General features: G+C 43.5%; 1 protein-coding gene across 1 annotated transcript in view; it reads left to right on the forward strand.

The window, feature by feature from the left end:
* The window catches only part of SLC2A12 (solute carrier family 2 member 12), a 76,212-nt gene that overhangs the window by 14,009 nt on the left and 47,171 nt on the right, over window positions 1-15,032 (forward strand). The window contains exon 2 of the mRNA XM_003932455.3: window positions 12,920-14,260. Coding sequence (XP_003932504.1) covers window positions 12,920-14,260 — 1,341 coding nt within the window. The remainder of the gene's footprint in view (window positions 1-12,919; window positions 14,261-15,032) is intronic.

Raw genomic sequence — 15,032 nt, forward strand, 5'->3', positions numbered from 1 at the left:
CCTATTTCTCCACATCCTCTTCAGCATCTGTTGTCTCCAGATTTTTTAATGATCGGCACTCTAACTGGTGTGAGATGGCATCTCAATGTGGTTTTGATTTGCATTTCTCTAACATTATTATCTTTATCTTATGAATGAGGACACAGAGAGACAAACCTTAAGGGACTTGTCAAAGCCTAGTCGGTAACTAATTAGGACTCTGATTCCAGACTGTCCTTCACCTTTAAGCCCAGGTTCCTCCTAGAAAGAAGCAAAGGGACTTATCCGAGGTAGCACATATATTAGATGATAGCACAGTGATCTGAAGCTCACTTTCTCCAGTCCAGTCCATCCAGGGTTGCTCTCTTGACCAATATTACCAGCCAGCACTGACATTTCTACTTTCTGATCTGTGAATGTGGGTTCCAGTTACACTCATTTCAGGACTTGTTTGCATTCTATTTTAGCTACTTCCCTAATTTTTTATGCAACACATTTTTCTTAAAGATTATAATTTTCTGGGTAAGATATATATTTCATGCACCTGTCAGAGCTCTGAGCTGACTGACAGTGCTTGGAAAGTTCTGTGCAATTTATAAAAGGTAGGAATTATGCCTTTTTCTCTGTTATTTCCAGTCTACACATCAGGGATCACATCCATGTGGCACAAGTGTTACCTTCTAGTGCGATCAAATCCAGACGTAACCTAGGAAACATCTCAACACGATGCTCTCAGTACCCACGAAGGCTGATTGCAGTAGCCATCAGACGAACCTTGCCTGCCGGACGGTGCTGGCACACAGTACGTGCTTAATTCTTCAGGGAGTCAATGAGTGAAGAAGCAGTTGCTGAACAGCTTGTCCTGACCCTTTCTTCTATTTTTCCTACTTCTGGGTTCTCTTAGCGTTTCATTCTGTCTTTCTCTTTCTCTGTCTCACTCTCTCTCATCGGATTCCCTCCTTTATATCAGATAGAGCACTTCAGCCTTTTCTCCCTTCCTCTCCCTCTCTCCCATAGGCCGTCTGTCCATTATCACCATGATAATGATGAGCTTAACCCTTAACATTCAGGTGGCCATTCAGGTATTAATTTTAGTAAATTGTTCTTCCTAAAGGATATTTCATCCACAGGCTTCACAATAGATTTTTGTTGAGACAGAGTCTTGCTCTGTCACCAGGGTGGAGTACAGTGGCATGATCTCGGCTCACTGCAATCCCTGCCTTCCAGGTTCAAGTGATTCTCCTGCCTCAGCCTCCAGAGTAGCCGGGATTACAGGCATGTACCACCACTGCCAGCTAATTTTATATATATATATTTTTTTTCAGTAGAGACAGGGTTTCACCATGTTGGCCAGGACAGTCTTGGTCTCTTGACCTTGTGATCTGCCTGCCTTGGTTTGTGAAGTGTGGCGATTACAGGTTTGAGAGGCCTCACAAGATTATTTATGTTATTCCCATTTTTAAAAGCACTACTGATTAAATAATTTTAAAAGCACTGCTGATGATTCTCAACCATTATTGAGTACAGGAATTCATTTTAAAATATAAAACCAACTTCAAATTCTCACATAATTGTCTTCACAGTTTTATATTTATTGATTAGAAAATACAGAGTAACAGAAAGCTGCTACATACTCACTACTACGTTGGAATTTTAAAAACAACTTTCCATCCCATTTATATACCTTTGAAATTGTTAAGTACAGATAAGTCTTTTACTATTTTTTCAACACTAAATTATCTTCAGTGGCCTGGGGATCCTTCTGAGATGTCGGTTTTCAAATGTTCATGGCTCACGGCGGCTCACACACATTGAGTATCCTTTTCCTGGAGATGCCCGAGGACTCTAGGAAAGACAGCTGTGGGTTTGTTCTCCAGATGCCCTCTCTCTTTACTATCATCAAAAATATCCACAGACAGAAGTGCAAAATTGCCACAGCATTGAAGCCCGAATATTTGTCAATGAGTTATGATTTAACAGTAAATAAAACAGGGATCCTAATGTATAAGATTGGGTGTAAAATGTTGGATTCCCATAGACTTCCACTGTGCGTCCTCATTTGACAGAGATGGAACCTTCACCAAGCGAGGAAGGAGAAGAGTGCCACAGACCCGCAGAGCTGCTTTCTCTAAGGGTCAGAAGTTCTTGCCCTAACACTGGATTCTTCCAACCCCATTCCCCATCCTGTCATTATCACTTCCCTTTCTTTCTCTATTTTTATTTTTTATTTATTTATTTATTTATTTATTTTTGAGAGAGCTTGCTTTGTTGCCCAGGCTGAAGGGCAGACGTACAATTATAGCTTTTTGCAGCTTTGAAATCCTGACCACAAGCAATCCTTCTGCCTTACCTCCCAAAGCCCTGGGATTACAGGGGTGAGCCACCATGCCTGGTCACTTCTGTTTCTGTATCTCTACAGGGGCTCCAGTTTCCATAATTTCAGCAACTCTGGGCTGAATACACAAGACAGTGACTCACTGCATTTTGAAATATGAAACTGGTTTTAAGAAGAGACAAAGCATATGAGAGCCACTGGAGCAATGCATTCTAGAAGTTTGTTTTGCACCCACAGTTTTTGACAAGTAAAGAACTACAGACTGCTTTAAATAATCCAGGAATGATCCCTCTCATTTATAATCAGGGGACCAAAAAGTGGAAGTAAAAAAAAATAAAAAAAATTCCTTTCTCGGTTCAGTGAAACCACACCAGAAAAATCACATGCAGACATCAGAAAGTTGGCTAGCAGCTGTACACATCAATTGCACATCCAGTGCAAAAGACTTGAGAGGAGCTTCTACCTGCAACCACATGGCTAGAGTAAGGTGTGTCTGACACTGAATATACAACAGCCATTCCAATTCCCCTGATTTTCTACTTTTCCTATATGAGTAACTAAAAGATTCAGATACGTACTTGTCAGTCTCTCTCATAGCCAAGTTTGATCAGTCATCTGCTGGTTCTGGTCAATGAGATATTAAGTAAGTCTTTCAGGGTGCTTCTTGAAAGTTTTCTCCCTAATAAAAGGAGAGAGGCACAGGAGGGCAAACCCTTGTCCCAGGCCTCCTCCCATTGTCTCCTGCCTATAGATCTGGTTGTGAGGGAATGTAATTCCTGGAGCTGCAGCAGCCACCTTGCACATCTGGTGACAAGCCAGGGGACAGCAGACAACCCTCTGAGGAAGTGGGAACAGAAGGATGGGTACAGTATGAGTCCTTGGAGACAGCAAACCTAACTTGTTCTTTTGGTTAATTAATCAATAAATGCCACTATGATATAAGCTCCTGTTTTTCAGGGCTTGGGGTGTTTGCAATCTATATTAGACTGTTCTTGCATTGCTATAAAGAAATACCTGAGGACTGGTGTAGTGGCTCACACCTGTAATCCCAGCACTTTGGGAGGCTGAGGTGGGAGGATCACTTGAGCTTGGGAGTTCGAGACCAGCCTGGGCCACATAGCAAAACTCCATCTCTATCAAAAATACAAAAATTAGCTGGGTGTGATGGCATCCACTTGTAGTTCCAGCTACTCAGGAGGCTAAGGTGGGAGGATCACTTGAGCCTGGGAGGTGTGGAGGTTGCAGTGATCGCACCACTGCACTCCAGCCTGGGTGACTGAGTGAGACCCTGTCTCAAAAAAAAAAAAAAAAAAAAAAAAAAAAAACAACCTGAGATCGGGTAATCTATTTTAAAAAAAGAGGCTTTACTGGCTTACCATTCTGCAAGTTATACAGGAAGCATAGTAGCATCTGCTTCTGGGGAGGCTTTGAGAAGCCCCCAGTGATGGCAGAAGGCAAAGGAGAGCAGGCACATCACATGGTGAAAGCAGGAGTTAGAGAGAGAGAGTCGGGGGGAGGAGAGGAGCCACACACTTTTAAACCACCAGATCTCATCTGAATTCAGAGTCAGAACTCACTTATCACCAAGCAGATGGCCCAAGCCATTCATAAGGGCCCTCATGATCCAAACACCTCCCACCAGGCCCTACTTCCAACATCAGGGATTAGAAATCAACATGAAAGTTGGTGGGAATATACATTAAAACAATATCATAGTCTTGGAATGGGACATCAATTATGATGAAAACAAAACTATATCATAGTCAAAAATATCATAACTGATTTGGGGGCTATGTGAAGAAAATGAACAAATCTGGTTATGGGCAAGTATATTTCAAACACAGAGGAAATGGATGCATTCTAAGATTTCTGTTTTCAGGAAACATAAATTAATTATGGAAAGCATCTGATTTCTGTTCTCAATATAATTTTTTAAGACAGACTGTGGCAAAGATGTAAACCACATGTGATGATAAGAATAAACTGAGGTGCTGAGAGAGCTTGCTGAGAACTGAGATGCAAATAGATCAATGACATGTAGAGTGGAAGAGAATGAAACGGCAACAGCAGAATCACCGTCTGAAATCTGTGATGTGGAGGATGAATATGAGAAGTTCTTCTAGGATGCAGATGAAAAGAACAAGAGGATAGAGATCAAAGAGGAAATGAATATATTAAACTAACATATACATAATTATGCCTAAACAAATAGGACAAAAATTCTAGAGGAAATCTTTTTTAAATGGGGAAAAAACCTCAAGAAGTAGCAGAAAAATTTAGAAGAAAACGCACCAGACTTATCTTGGTGAAAGTTTTGAATTGAATAAAGGAAGAAGGGAGGTCGGGCTTGGTAGCTCACACTTGTAATCCCAGCACTTTGGGAGGCCGAGGCAGGTAAATCACCTGAGGTTAGGAGTTCAAGACCAGCCTGGGCAACATGGCGAAACCCCATCTCTACTAAAAGTACAAAAAGTAGCTGGGCGTGGTGACAGGTGCCTGTAATCCCAGCTACTAGGGAGGCTGAGGCAGGAGAATAGCTTGAACCCAAGGGTAGAGGTTGCGATGAGGTTCTATTACGCCACTTCACTTCTGCCTGGGTGAAAGAGCAAGACTCCATCTCAGAAAAGGAAGAATGGATAAAAGAAAGAGCAGCAGGAGGCTGGGCGCAGTGCCTCACGCCTGTGATCCCCACATTTTGGGAGGGCGAGGCAGGTGGGTCACTTGAAGCCAGGCAGTCAGGACCAGTCTTGCCAACATGGTGAAGCCCTGTCTTTACTAAAAATACAAAAATAGGGGGCTTAGTGGCCCACACCTGCAATCCCGGCTATTCAGGTGGCTGACACAGGAGAATCGCTTGAACCTGGGAGGCAGAGGTTACAGTGAGCCAGGATCCCACCAGTGCGCTCCTGCCTGGGCACGAGAGAGAGACTCTGTCTAAAAAACAACAACAACAACAACAAAACACACAGAGAAAGAAAAAGAATGAAAGCCATGCACGTAGTCAGGCAGAAAAAGTGAACCACAAAGCAAAGCACAGGAAAGTACTAATATGCAAATATGAACAGTGTCCCCTATTAATACCTCCTCAGCCAATAGGAGCGGGAGAATGTTAGTTTCAGAAAAAGATGTCTGTGAAGGTGACACTAAATCAAACCCAGGGTTAGAGAAAACGAACAGAGAAAGCAACATTTCTATATTTTTTCCCTAGAAAGTTCAAATGATAACAGATGTTGAGAGAGGCCAAAGTTCCTGTGGGTCCGAGTCTCACTGTGCGCTGAGGAGATCTGGGTGCAGTGGAGGGGTGGGAGATTGCGGCTAGATAAGGTTGCTACCCAATATTTGTCACCACAGGGGTGGCCACGCAGGGTCCAAGGCCAAGAAGCAGCATGTTGGACATTTGTTTGGCTGGAAACACCACACCAGAACCTCCCTGGGATGTGCCCTCTGGGAGGTTACAGGAGGTGAGCCTTCTGCTAAGCCCCTGCGTCTCGTTCCTGGGGCATCCTGTAACTCTACTGAGCACCAGCCCCCATGATACAGACACTCCTGCTCTCAACATGCTCCCAGTCTAAGGCAGGATACAACCCTAATGAAATATAATCCAGGGTGCTGTAAGACTTTGGATGTAAAGGCAAGAGAGAGAATGGAGAGTAAAGCTAATCCGGCCCGCACGGTGGTTCACCCCTGTATTCCCAGCACTTTGGGATGCCGAGGCAGGTGGATTATGAGGTCAGGAGACCATCCTGACCAACGTGGTGAAACCCTGTCTACTAAAAATACAAAAGTTAGCAGGGCGTGGTGGTGCACACCTGAAGTCCCAGCTACTCAGGAGGCTGAAGCAGGAGAATTGCTTGAACCTGGGAGGCGTAGGTTGCAGTGAGCTGAGATCGCTCCACTTCACTCCAGCCTGGGCGACAGAGCAAGATTCTGTCTCAAAAAAAAAGAAAAGAAAAGAAAAGAAAATGAATTGGGTTTCTCTGGGCTGTGAAGAAAGGCGAAGGACCCTGCCGTGAGGGGAATAGCCTGAGTCTCAGCACAAACCTGGGAAAGAGCACAGAAGATTCTGGAAAAAGCTAGTGGTGCCGATGCGCTGCAGAGTTGGAGCCTGGAGAATGTTATGGAACCTGAAGACCTGGTCCACTGAAACGGGGCTGCCAAACACTCTGTCTTAACAACTAGAGCACAATTCCATGCACAGGACTGAATTTAATAAAATATAAATATAGGTGTGACAATAAAACATTTTATGATCCCTGAAATGGTGCTATATGAGCTAGCTAAGAATACTGCTAACACTTTCATAGAAATGCTGATGGATTGCTATTCAATTGCTAAATATTTATGTGAAGATAAAGTTCTGAATACTAACCATTATATAACACTACATATTAACCAGAGTCTGTTGATACAACTGTGGGGAGTAGAGGTGCAAGGATCAGCATTGTAGGGTGTTACTTTCATTCATTCATTTATTCACCCAACAAACATTGATTATTTACCGCGTGCTAGAAGGCTAGAGGTGAGAAGACAGGTCTCAGCAAGGCAAGGTTCTTTCCTTCAAGCAACTTCCATTCTAGTAGTGAAGACAAGTCAATCAAAAGTTCCTTAAAAGGAAACGGACTTTGAACACACACCATGTGTGCAGTGGACGCACATGGGCTGAGGAGTGGGCTTCAGAGGTGAGGTGGTAGTAGAGACGACTGTTGAAAGATGAGTTGGGATCAAAGGCTTTCAGGGAGAAAGAGTAGAGGAAGGGCAGGCCATAGTCACAAGGCCATTTTTGGACAACTGCAAGTTCTTGAACAACACATGAAGCGGGTGTTGGGGGATCTTTTAAATTTGTGAAGCATTCACAGTTGGTCAAGCTATATAATTACCTGGCTGCCTGCCAAAAAAAAAAGACACACCTGTGTGTGCATGCATTTCAGCTGGCTGTAGGATTTAGTCAGCTGGCATGTGTTTATTGCGTGCCCATTATGTCCATACGCAATAAAAGGCATATGGGGAAGAAAGAGAAGAAGAAAGCATGCAGAAACTCAAATATTGTGAAAAATGGAGTGTTTCGCGTTGAGTGCCAGTTACAGTTGTGGTTTCATCACCGTGACCAGCAGACAATGCAGCTATTGTGGTGGCTAGCACTGCAGTCTCATGGCGCCCTTGGTGCTCTTACGCTACGGGTCTCAGCTCCCATTTGCATAAAGCTGCTTGATTGTATCACAGCTTTGACAGGAACCGTTTTACTTTACCACCTTAATAAAGAATTGTCATTGCATCAAAAGGCAAACTGGAAATCTTCCTCCTACTGCTGCTGCTGCACTTCCAGCAAAGCAGTGTGGGGACAGAAAGGTGTGATACCTTTCCTCACCCATCTCAAGGGGCACAGCCAACACTCCTATCACAGAAGACAGAGTGACAAGAGAAAAGCACAGCACGTTTAGTTAATCGAAGCTGTATGTGACACGGGAGGCTTTCAAAATGAAGATCTGAAGACTCAGGGAAAAATGTCTACTTTTTATGCTTAGGTTGGATGAAGAAAGGATGGGTGTGTAGAAATGGAATTGAACAAAAGGGTACGAGTGAATAGTAATAAACTGAAAGAGAAACCCAGCAAGGCCTGTCTGTTCAGATTCTTCTGGGCCTCACTGTGTGCCATTCCTTCTGTAGAGGAATTCACTGTAGAGGGCAGGACTCCCATGAAATAGGGTTTTCAAGGGAAAAGGGAGAGAGTGGCCTTTCTAGGTTTTATGGTTTGCCTTGGGCCAGAGTGGTTTTGGTTTCTGTGACCCACCTTGGGGAAAAGAATTCTGTTTTCCATAACTTGCTTCAGGGGAAAATGGGAGAGGGTCAGAAAGACCTTGTTTCTGGCTGAATTCCTACAGCCAGCTGAAAAACATGCATGCACACACAGGTTTCTCTTTTTTTGGCAGGCAGCCAGAGGCCTTTCCTATGTCCAATTCGAAGTACTCAGCACACCAATGTGCCATGCTTTGGGGTATCTTGTTCCGAGCCCCAACAGCAGGAAGAAAGTAGGACAGGCATAACCAAACTGCCTGTGGGTACCACTTACAAGTCTCCAGGTAGTTTCTACTTCTGTGATGTCCACAAAAAGCCAAGAATTCCTGATGGCCCTTTTTGGGAGAACTGGGATATAAATGAAGGGGCCCCGTGAAGCAAAGCCATGAGCAAAATGGCTAGGAATGCTCTACTTCATCATTATGGGCAGACTGACTTTGGGGCTGGGTATTCCTTGGAAAAGCACTCATTATGAATCCTCACCTTACTCTGTCCTTCAGCACTGGCAACTTCTCAGGCCACGTGGCTGCCCAAACTCTCACATCTGTGTGTACACAAACAAAACACAAACCCCACCTTCCTGCAAGGGCTTCAAACCACATTCTGATCTCTTGCTTCCTGTTCACTGCCAGATTTCTTAGAAACAGGTGTCTCTACTTTCCAGCATCCATAGGATAACATCTTGCTCCTGCTGTCATCGCTAACCAGAACACAGAAAAAACCCACTACTTATACCTCTCTTCATTGTTATGCTATGGTTAAGTAGCACCAGGAAATCTTCCTATGATGGAAGTCTTGAGGTATCAGAGCCACAATCTCCGAAGCGCTAAGGGTTAGCTTTATGCAGTGAATTAAAATTCAAAACCCTGAATGGGCAGGCTGAGGATCAAAGTGGAATTTTCAGCAGTCCTCAGCATCAGTAGTAAGGGAAGTGGGAAAGCTAGTTTGGGGCAGTATCCCTTAAAGCATATAATAGGGAAGACGTTAAAATTCACACGACTGAGACCATAGCTTAATTCTGTAACATATAACTCCATGTTGGTAAGCCCTCCATGTGAGACTAGGGTCCTAGAATGATCTTGTGCAAGGTTTTAACCTCTTAAAGCCAAATTGCCCAGAGATAAGGAGATAGAGTAGAAAGATGGGTAGCAAGAAAGGGATATATGCTATAATACAGAAAATTGTAAAAGGCTTTCACGATTCATATAAAAATAATTCTTTAATGTCTCTGAAGAATTATACTCCACGGGTTTCAAGGAGAACGTTGAGAAACTGGGATAGCTTCCAGACCCTTTGCACATATCCCTGTTTGTCGGTGTGCTGTGAGTCCTGGCCCAAAGAACCAGGCAAATGATCCAAGTCCAAAAGGCAGCAGAAGAGGTTGGGTCCCTCTTCTGTCAGAAGCTCTCTCCTCCAGACAGAAGCAGCCAGCACTTAACAAACCACCTCGGGCTCTCTAAGGTAGGATAATGGAGCACCAAAGGAAGGAACTCTTGCATCTCAAGGCGTTTTTCTCTTTCTAGGGACATAGTGTTTTCCATCTAACGAAAGAGGGAAACAAGAAAGGGGAAGGAGAAGCACAGGGTGGTAAGGACAATCTGCTGCTGTCAAAGCAGTTCTGCCACTGCTTTCCCTGTATCCTTAACTCCGCAGCCCCAGTGCCCGCTGTCCCACCGCACGCCCTTCCCAGGCGCCTCACTCAGTCAGGCCTCCAAGGTGGTCCAGTCTCCAACTTCACTTGTTTCTCCAATCAGAATATCAGAGACCAATCATCAACTGCCAAAACACATAAACTCATCAACACAGCAAACATAGATAAAGTGAACAATGATAAGTAGAGATAAGAATAATAATACAATGTTCTTATCCAAATGTGAAGATTTGACCTAATTCTTGTGGTAGAGGAATTCATTGTTGAGGACTTTAAGATCATATGGGAGAAAGAATGTGGAAGCCATGGACATGAATGAACCTGTAAGAGAGTACTTGAAAGTCGTTTTGCATGCAAAAAAAAGTAAAACAGCACATAAAATCAATAAATAATAGGTAATAGAGATAGCACCAGAATATTAAGTACTTTGGGTGTAAAGACCACGTTTGTTTTGTTTCACTGCTATGTATATATATATTTCCCCAGTAACGAGGTAAGTGCCCGCCATGTAACTGTGCTAAATATTTGTTTTCTGATTAGCTAAATTGCTGATTTAATTTTAATTGATTGGGTTTAGTTCAAAATGCTCATACATTTGTTTTACTTTTTGTGGGTTATTGTACTTTATTTGCTCCTCCATTTAAATATTCAGTGCTTTCTTCTCCTTATTTTTGGGGGTCCCAATTCCCGGATCCTACCAGGATCCGGGAGATGGAAAATACCTTGAGCCTTTGTGATAGAAAGAGATTTAGATCACCTTTATGTGATCTGCTTATTCCACTAGAGCTGAACAGCATTTTTAACTATGCCCTCCCCCAACCTCAAAAAGGCAGGGGTAAATAGCCTTAGCTCAGCCTACGAAAACGTGTGCCCGAGTACCTTTCTAATCCATTTGACTTACATCTCAGTTCCGATTCTTCTCCGTCTCCTTTGCTGGCACTACTCTTCTAAATGTGGGCATTGCCTATGTCCCAGTCTTGATCTTCCTTCTCTCTTTCCCCTGTTTTATCTTCCTAAGTGATCTCACCCATTCCTGTGGCTTTAAATATCAAATGCATGCTGCTGGTTTCCAAATGCATATGTCTAGGCTTGACCTACTTTTAAGCTCCAAATCAGTAGACCCAATCCCTTACTTAATATTTTTAACTGAATGTCTTACAGGTAAAACAAATAAACCATTTTACTAAGTCCAAAATGAACTTTTGATTTTTACCCCTCCTCTTAATCACTCACCACCCACAACCGGTTCTATTCCTAATCTTCCCTATGTCGGTACCTTGCACTGCACAGCATATAGTACAATGCTCTCTACACTTCTCAATGGGTGTTGGCCCCATATAGTACTGTATCGAGTATATTGAATATTATAAAATCACCCACCCAACCGCTTAAGCCACAGAGCCATCCTGGGTTCTGACCCACTTACCCTCCATCTCTAATTCTTTAACAAGTGTAATGTTTGTTTGTTTGTTTTTTGTTTTTATGTGTGTGAGATGGATGAGGTCTTGCTCTGTTGCCAGGCTGGAGTGCAGTGGCACAATCTTGGCTCACTGCAACCTCTGCCTCCTGGGTCCAAGCAATTCTCCTGCCTCAGCCTCCTGAATAGCTGGGACTACAGACGTGCACCATCATGCCCAGCTAATTTTTGTACTTTTAGTAGAGACGGGGTTTTGCCATGTTGGCCAGGCTAGTCTCAAACTCCTGACCTCAGGTGATCCAGCCGCCTTAGCCTCCCAAAGTACTGGGATTACAGGCATGAGCCACTGTATTTGGCCTTGAACAAGTGTAGTGGTTTTTGGCTCCAAAATAAGTCTTGAATCTGCCTATTTATCTCCAGTTCCACTCTTAACACCTGAGTCTAAGCTACTATTATCTCTTGTCCAAACCAAGGCAACAACCTCCTCCCTGCTTCCAGTCTTGCCAGTCTTGCCTTTTGAAGAACTAATCTCTACATAGCCGCAAAGGTGACCTTTATAAATAGAAAACCTTCAGCGTCAATGCCCTCCACACCTCTCAATGGGTGTTGGCCCTATTATCCTTGGAACACAATGAAAAGTCATCACGGTGACAAGGCTCTACTCAAAGTGCCCCCTCTGTACTTAACCTAAATTCACTGTAAGCTCTTTCCCTCCTACCTCTCCAGGCTCCCGACGTGCCCCACATGGTACGTGCTGGCCATCTGACAGCTCCTAAAACAAAATGTGAACTTTCCTGCCCTAAGGCCTTGGAAATTACTTTCTCCTGGGACTGAAAGACTCTTTCCTTTTCTACCTTTTTGTTTTGTTTGGTTTCTGTTTTGACAAGCTGCAAACATATAACAAACATCTGTGTTCTACCACCAAAAATTAAGAGTTGTTAACTTTTTGACATTTTTCCTTGCATTTGAACATTAACAAAAGAACAATATAAAGGTAAAGTCTCCTTGTGCTGCCTGTGTTCCATCCTCCTTTCTCCTTACTCAGAACGAGTAAGGGATATTGCTGGTTCTTTACACCACAAGCATTTCTTTCTCCCTTCTGTTTAGCAAAATCTTGACTTGTTAAGACATTCATGCACTGCCCATTCCCACCTCCACCCTCTGCCCCAGCACTCTGATGTGTTCAGCAGAGGCCGTTTGCAGCACGATTGCGGCCCAGGAGATGAAAGGGCAAGTTTCCCGGAGGCTGTGTTTCATTCTGACCCAGGCTATCCAGCAGGGAGCTTGTAGCCCATCTAGAGGCTCCCATCCTCTCTCTCCTGCCCTCAAATGTTTGCCTTCAGAGAACTGGGATGGGACCAGAAGAGCCAGGCTCTTTGAATTACTGATCCACTGCCAAGGTCTGAACCATATGACACTCTTTTCTGTTCAGTCCTTACCATGTGTCATCATTTATCTCAACATCACTGTCTGATCTAAACCAAAAACATCAACATCACAAATAGAAGGAAACTGGACTTCCTACGTGTCTCCATGCCTCTCCTCCCCAAAAAAAGAAAGAAAAATGATTTCTCCTGCTATATCGAATCATTTTTTGGTTAGTGTACTATTTTATCATAGTTGTATGTGTGTTTAAACTCAGTACTGTGAAAGACTTTTACAAGGTTAAATCTCCGCTGCAATACAAAAATGTTTAAAATCCCAATTGAGAACTGACCTCCCTGTCTCTTCTCTCTGCTTGTAGGTTGTGGCATGTTTACCTTCCTGTCGTCTGTCACTGCTGCTGTCAGTGGCCTCCTCGTGGGTTATGAACTTGGGCTCATCTCTGGAGCTCTTCTTCAGATCAAAACCTTATTATCCCTGAGCTGCCATGAGCAGGAAATGGTTGTAAGCTCCCTCCTCATTGGAGCCCTCCTGGCCTCACTCACCGGAGGGGTCCTGATAGACAGGTATGGAAGAAGGACAGCAATCATCTTGTCTTCCTGCCTGCTTGGACTCGGAAGCTTAGTCTTGATTCTCAGCTTATCCTACACGGTTCTTATAGCGGGACGTATTGCCATAGGGGTCTCCATCTCTCTGTCTTCCATTGCCACTTGTGTTTACATTGCAGAGATTGCTCCTCAACACAGAAGAGGCCTTCTTGTGTCACTGAACGAGCTGATGATTGTCATTGGCATTCTTTTTGCCTATATTTCAAATTACGCATTTGCCAATGTTTTCCACGGCTGGAAGTACATGTTTGGTCTTGTTATTCCCTTGGGAGTTTTGCAAGCAATTGCGATGTATTTTCTTCCTCCAAGCCCTCGGTTTCTGGTGATGAAAGGACAAGAGGAAGCTGCTAGCAAGGTTCTTGGAAGGTTAAGAGCACTCTCAGATACAACTGAGGAACTCACGGTGATCAAATCCTCCCTGAAAGATGAATACCAGTATAGTTTTTGGGATCTGTTTCGTTCAAAAGACAACATGCGGACCCGAATCATGATAGGACTAACACTGGTATTTTTTGTACAGATCACTGGGCAGCCAAACATATTGTTCTATGCATCAACTGTTTTGAAGTCAGTTGGCTTTCAAAGCAACGAGGCAGCTAGCCTCGCCTCCACTGGGGTTGGAGTCGTCAAGGTCATTAGCACCATCCCCGCCACTCTTCTCGTAGACCACGTCGGCAGCAAGACATTCCTCTGCATCGGCTCCTCTGTGATGGCAGCTTCGTTGTTGACCATGGGCATCGTAAATCTCAACATCCATGTGAACTTCACCAATATCTGCAGAAGTCACAGTTCTATCAATGAGTCCTTGGATAAGTCTGCCATTTATGGACCAGGAAACCTGTCAGCCAGCAATACTACTCTCAGAGACCACTTGAAAGGGATGGCTTCCCACAGCAGAAGCTCACTCATGCCCCTGAGAAACGATGTGGATAAGAGAGTGGAGACGACCTCAGCGTCCTTGCTAAATACTGGATTAAGCCATACTGAGTACCAGATAGTTGCAGACCCTGCGGATGTCCCAGCTTTTTTAAAATGGCTGTCCTTAGCCAGCTTGCTTGTTTATGTTGCTGCTTTTTCAATTGGTCTAGGACCAAGTAAGTACTTTATTCTTTATTCCTTCCCTCTTTCCCCCTGTTAATATTAGTGTATTGCTTTCGACCAGTCAGAGCATGGTACTGCTGTAATACCTCATACACGTAAGTGTTAGAAGCAAGACAAGGATAACATTGGTCATTTGATGCTCTGTCTAATGCAGAAGGCTTTTATCGCTTATATCTGCTTCTGAAAAGTACAGGGCTAGTGTGCAATTGAAAGATACGTTTCCCACTATCTGTCACATGAGGATACTTTAACTCCTATTGATTGAGGATGAACCAGACCTGGAAAGATATTTACTGCCCAAGGGAATTACATTGCTTTGTGAAAGCAAAATTTGCTGCGGTAACATTTTCTTCCGTATCATCTCTGAGTTTCTTTCTATGCAGAAGAAAAAAATTCAAATATTTAGATTTTCTTAAAGACACAATACTGGATGCATTCTTGTGATAGTAAGAAGGAAAACATTATGAGTTGAGAAGGAGGATGAATTGTTTTTTTGAGTACATCTTATTCACTAGAGTAGCCTCCCGGGGCGCTTTACTCTGTTCCATTAAACAGAAGCATGAAAGTCTAGCTACTATCATTTAGCATAATACAAACAATTGACAGGGACATAGCTATGAGGTCATTTTATTTTATAGAGCTAGTCTCCTCTAATGACAAAGTATGAACACCTCTCTTGGGCAAACTCTTTTAGAGATGGATTTGTTAGAATAGATTGTTTGTGGCAGTTCTCTTGTCTGTTAGCCTCGTAGCTAAAGCCTGAAG

Source organism: Saimiri boliviensis, chromosome 4 (genome assembly GCF_048565385.1).
Source record: "Saimiri boliviensis isolate mSaiBol1 chromosome 4, mSaiBol1.pri, whole genome shotgun sequence".
Taxonomy (NCBI): domain Eukaryota; kingdom Metazoa; phylum Chordata; class Mammalia; order Primates; family Cebidae; genus Saimiri; species Saimiri boliviensis.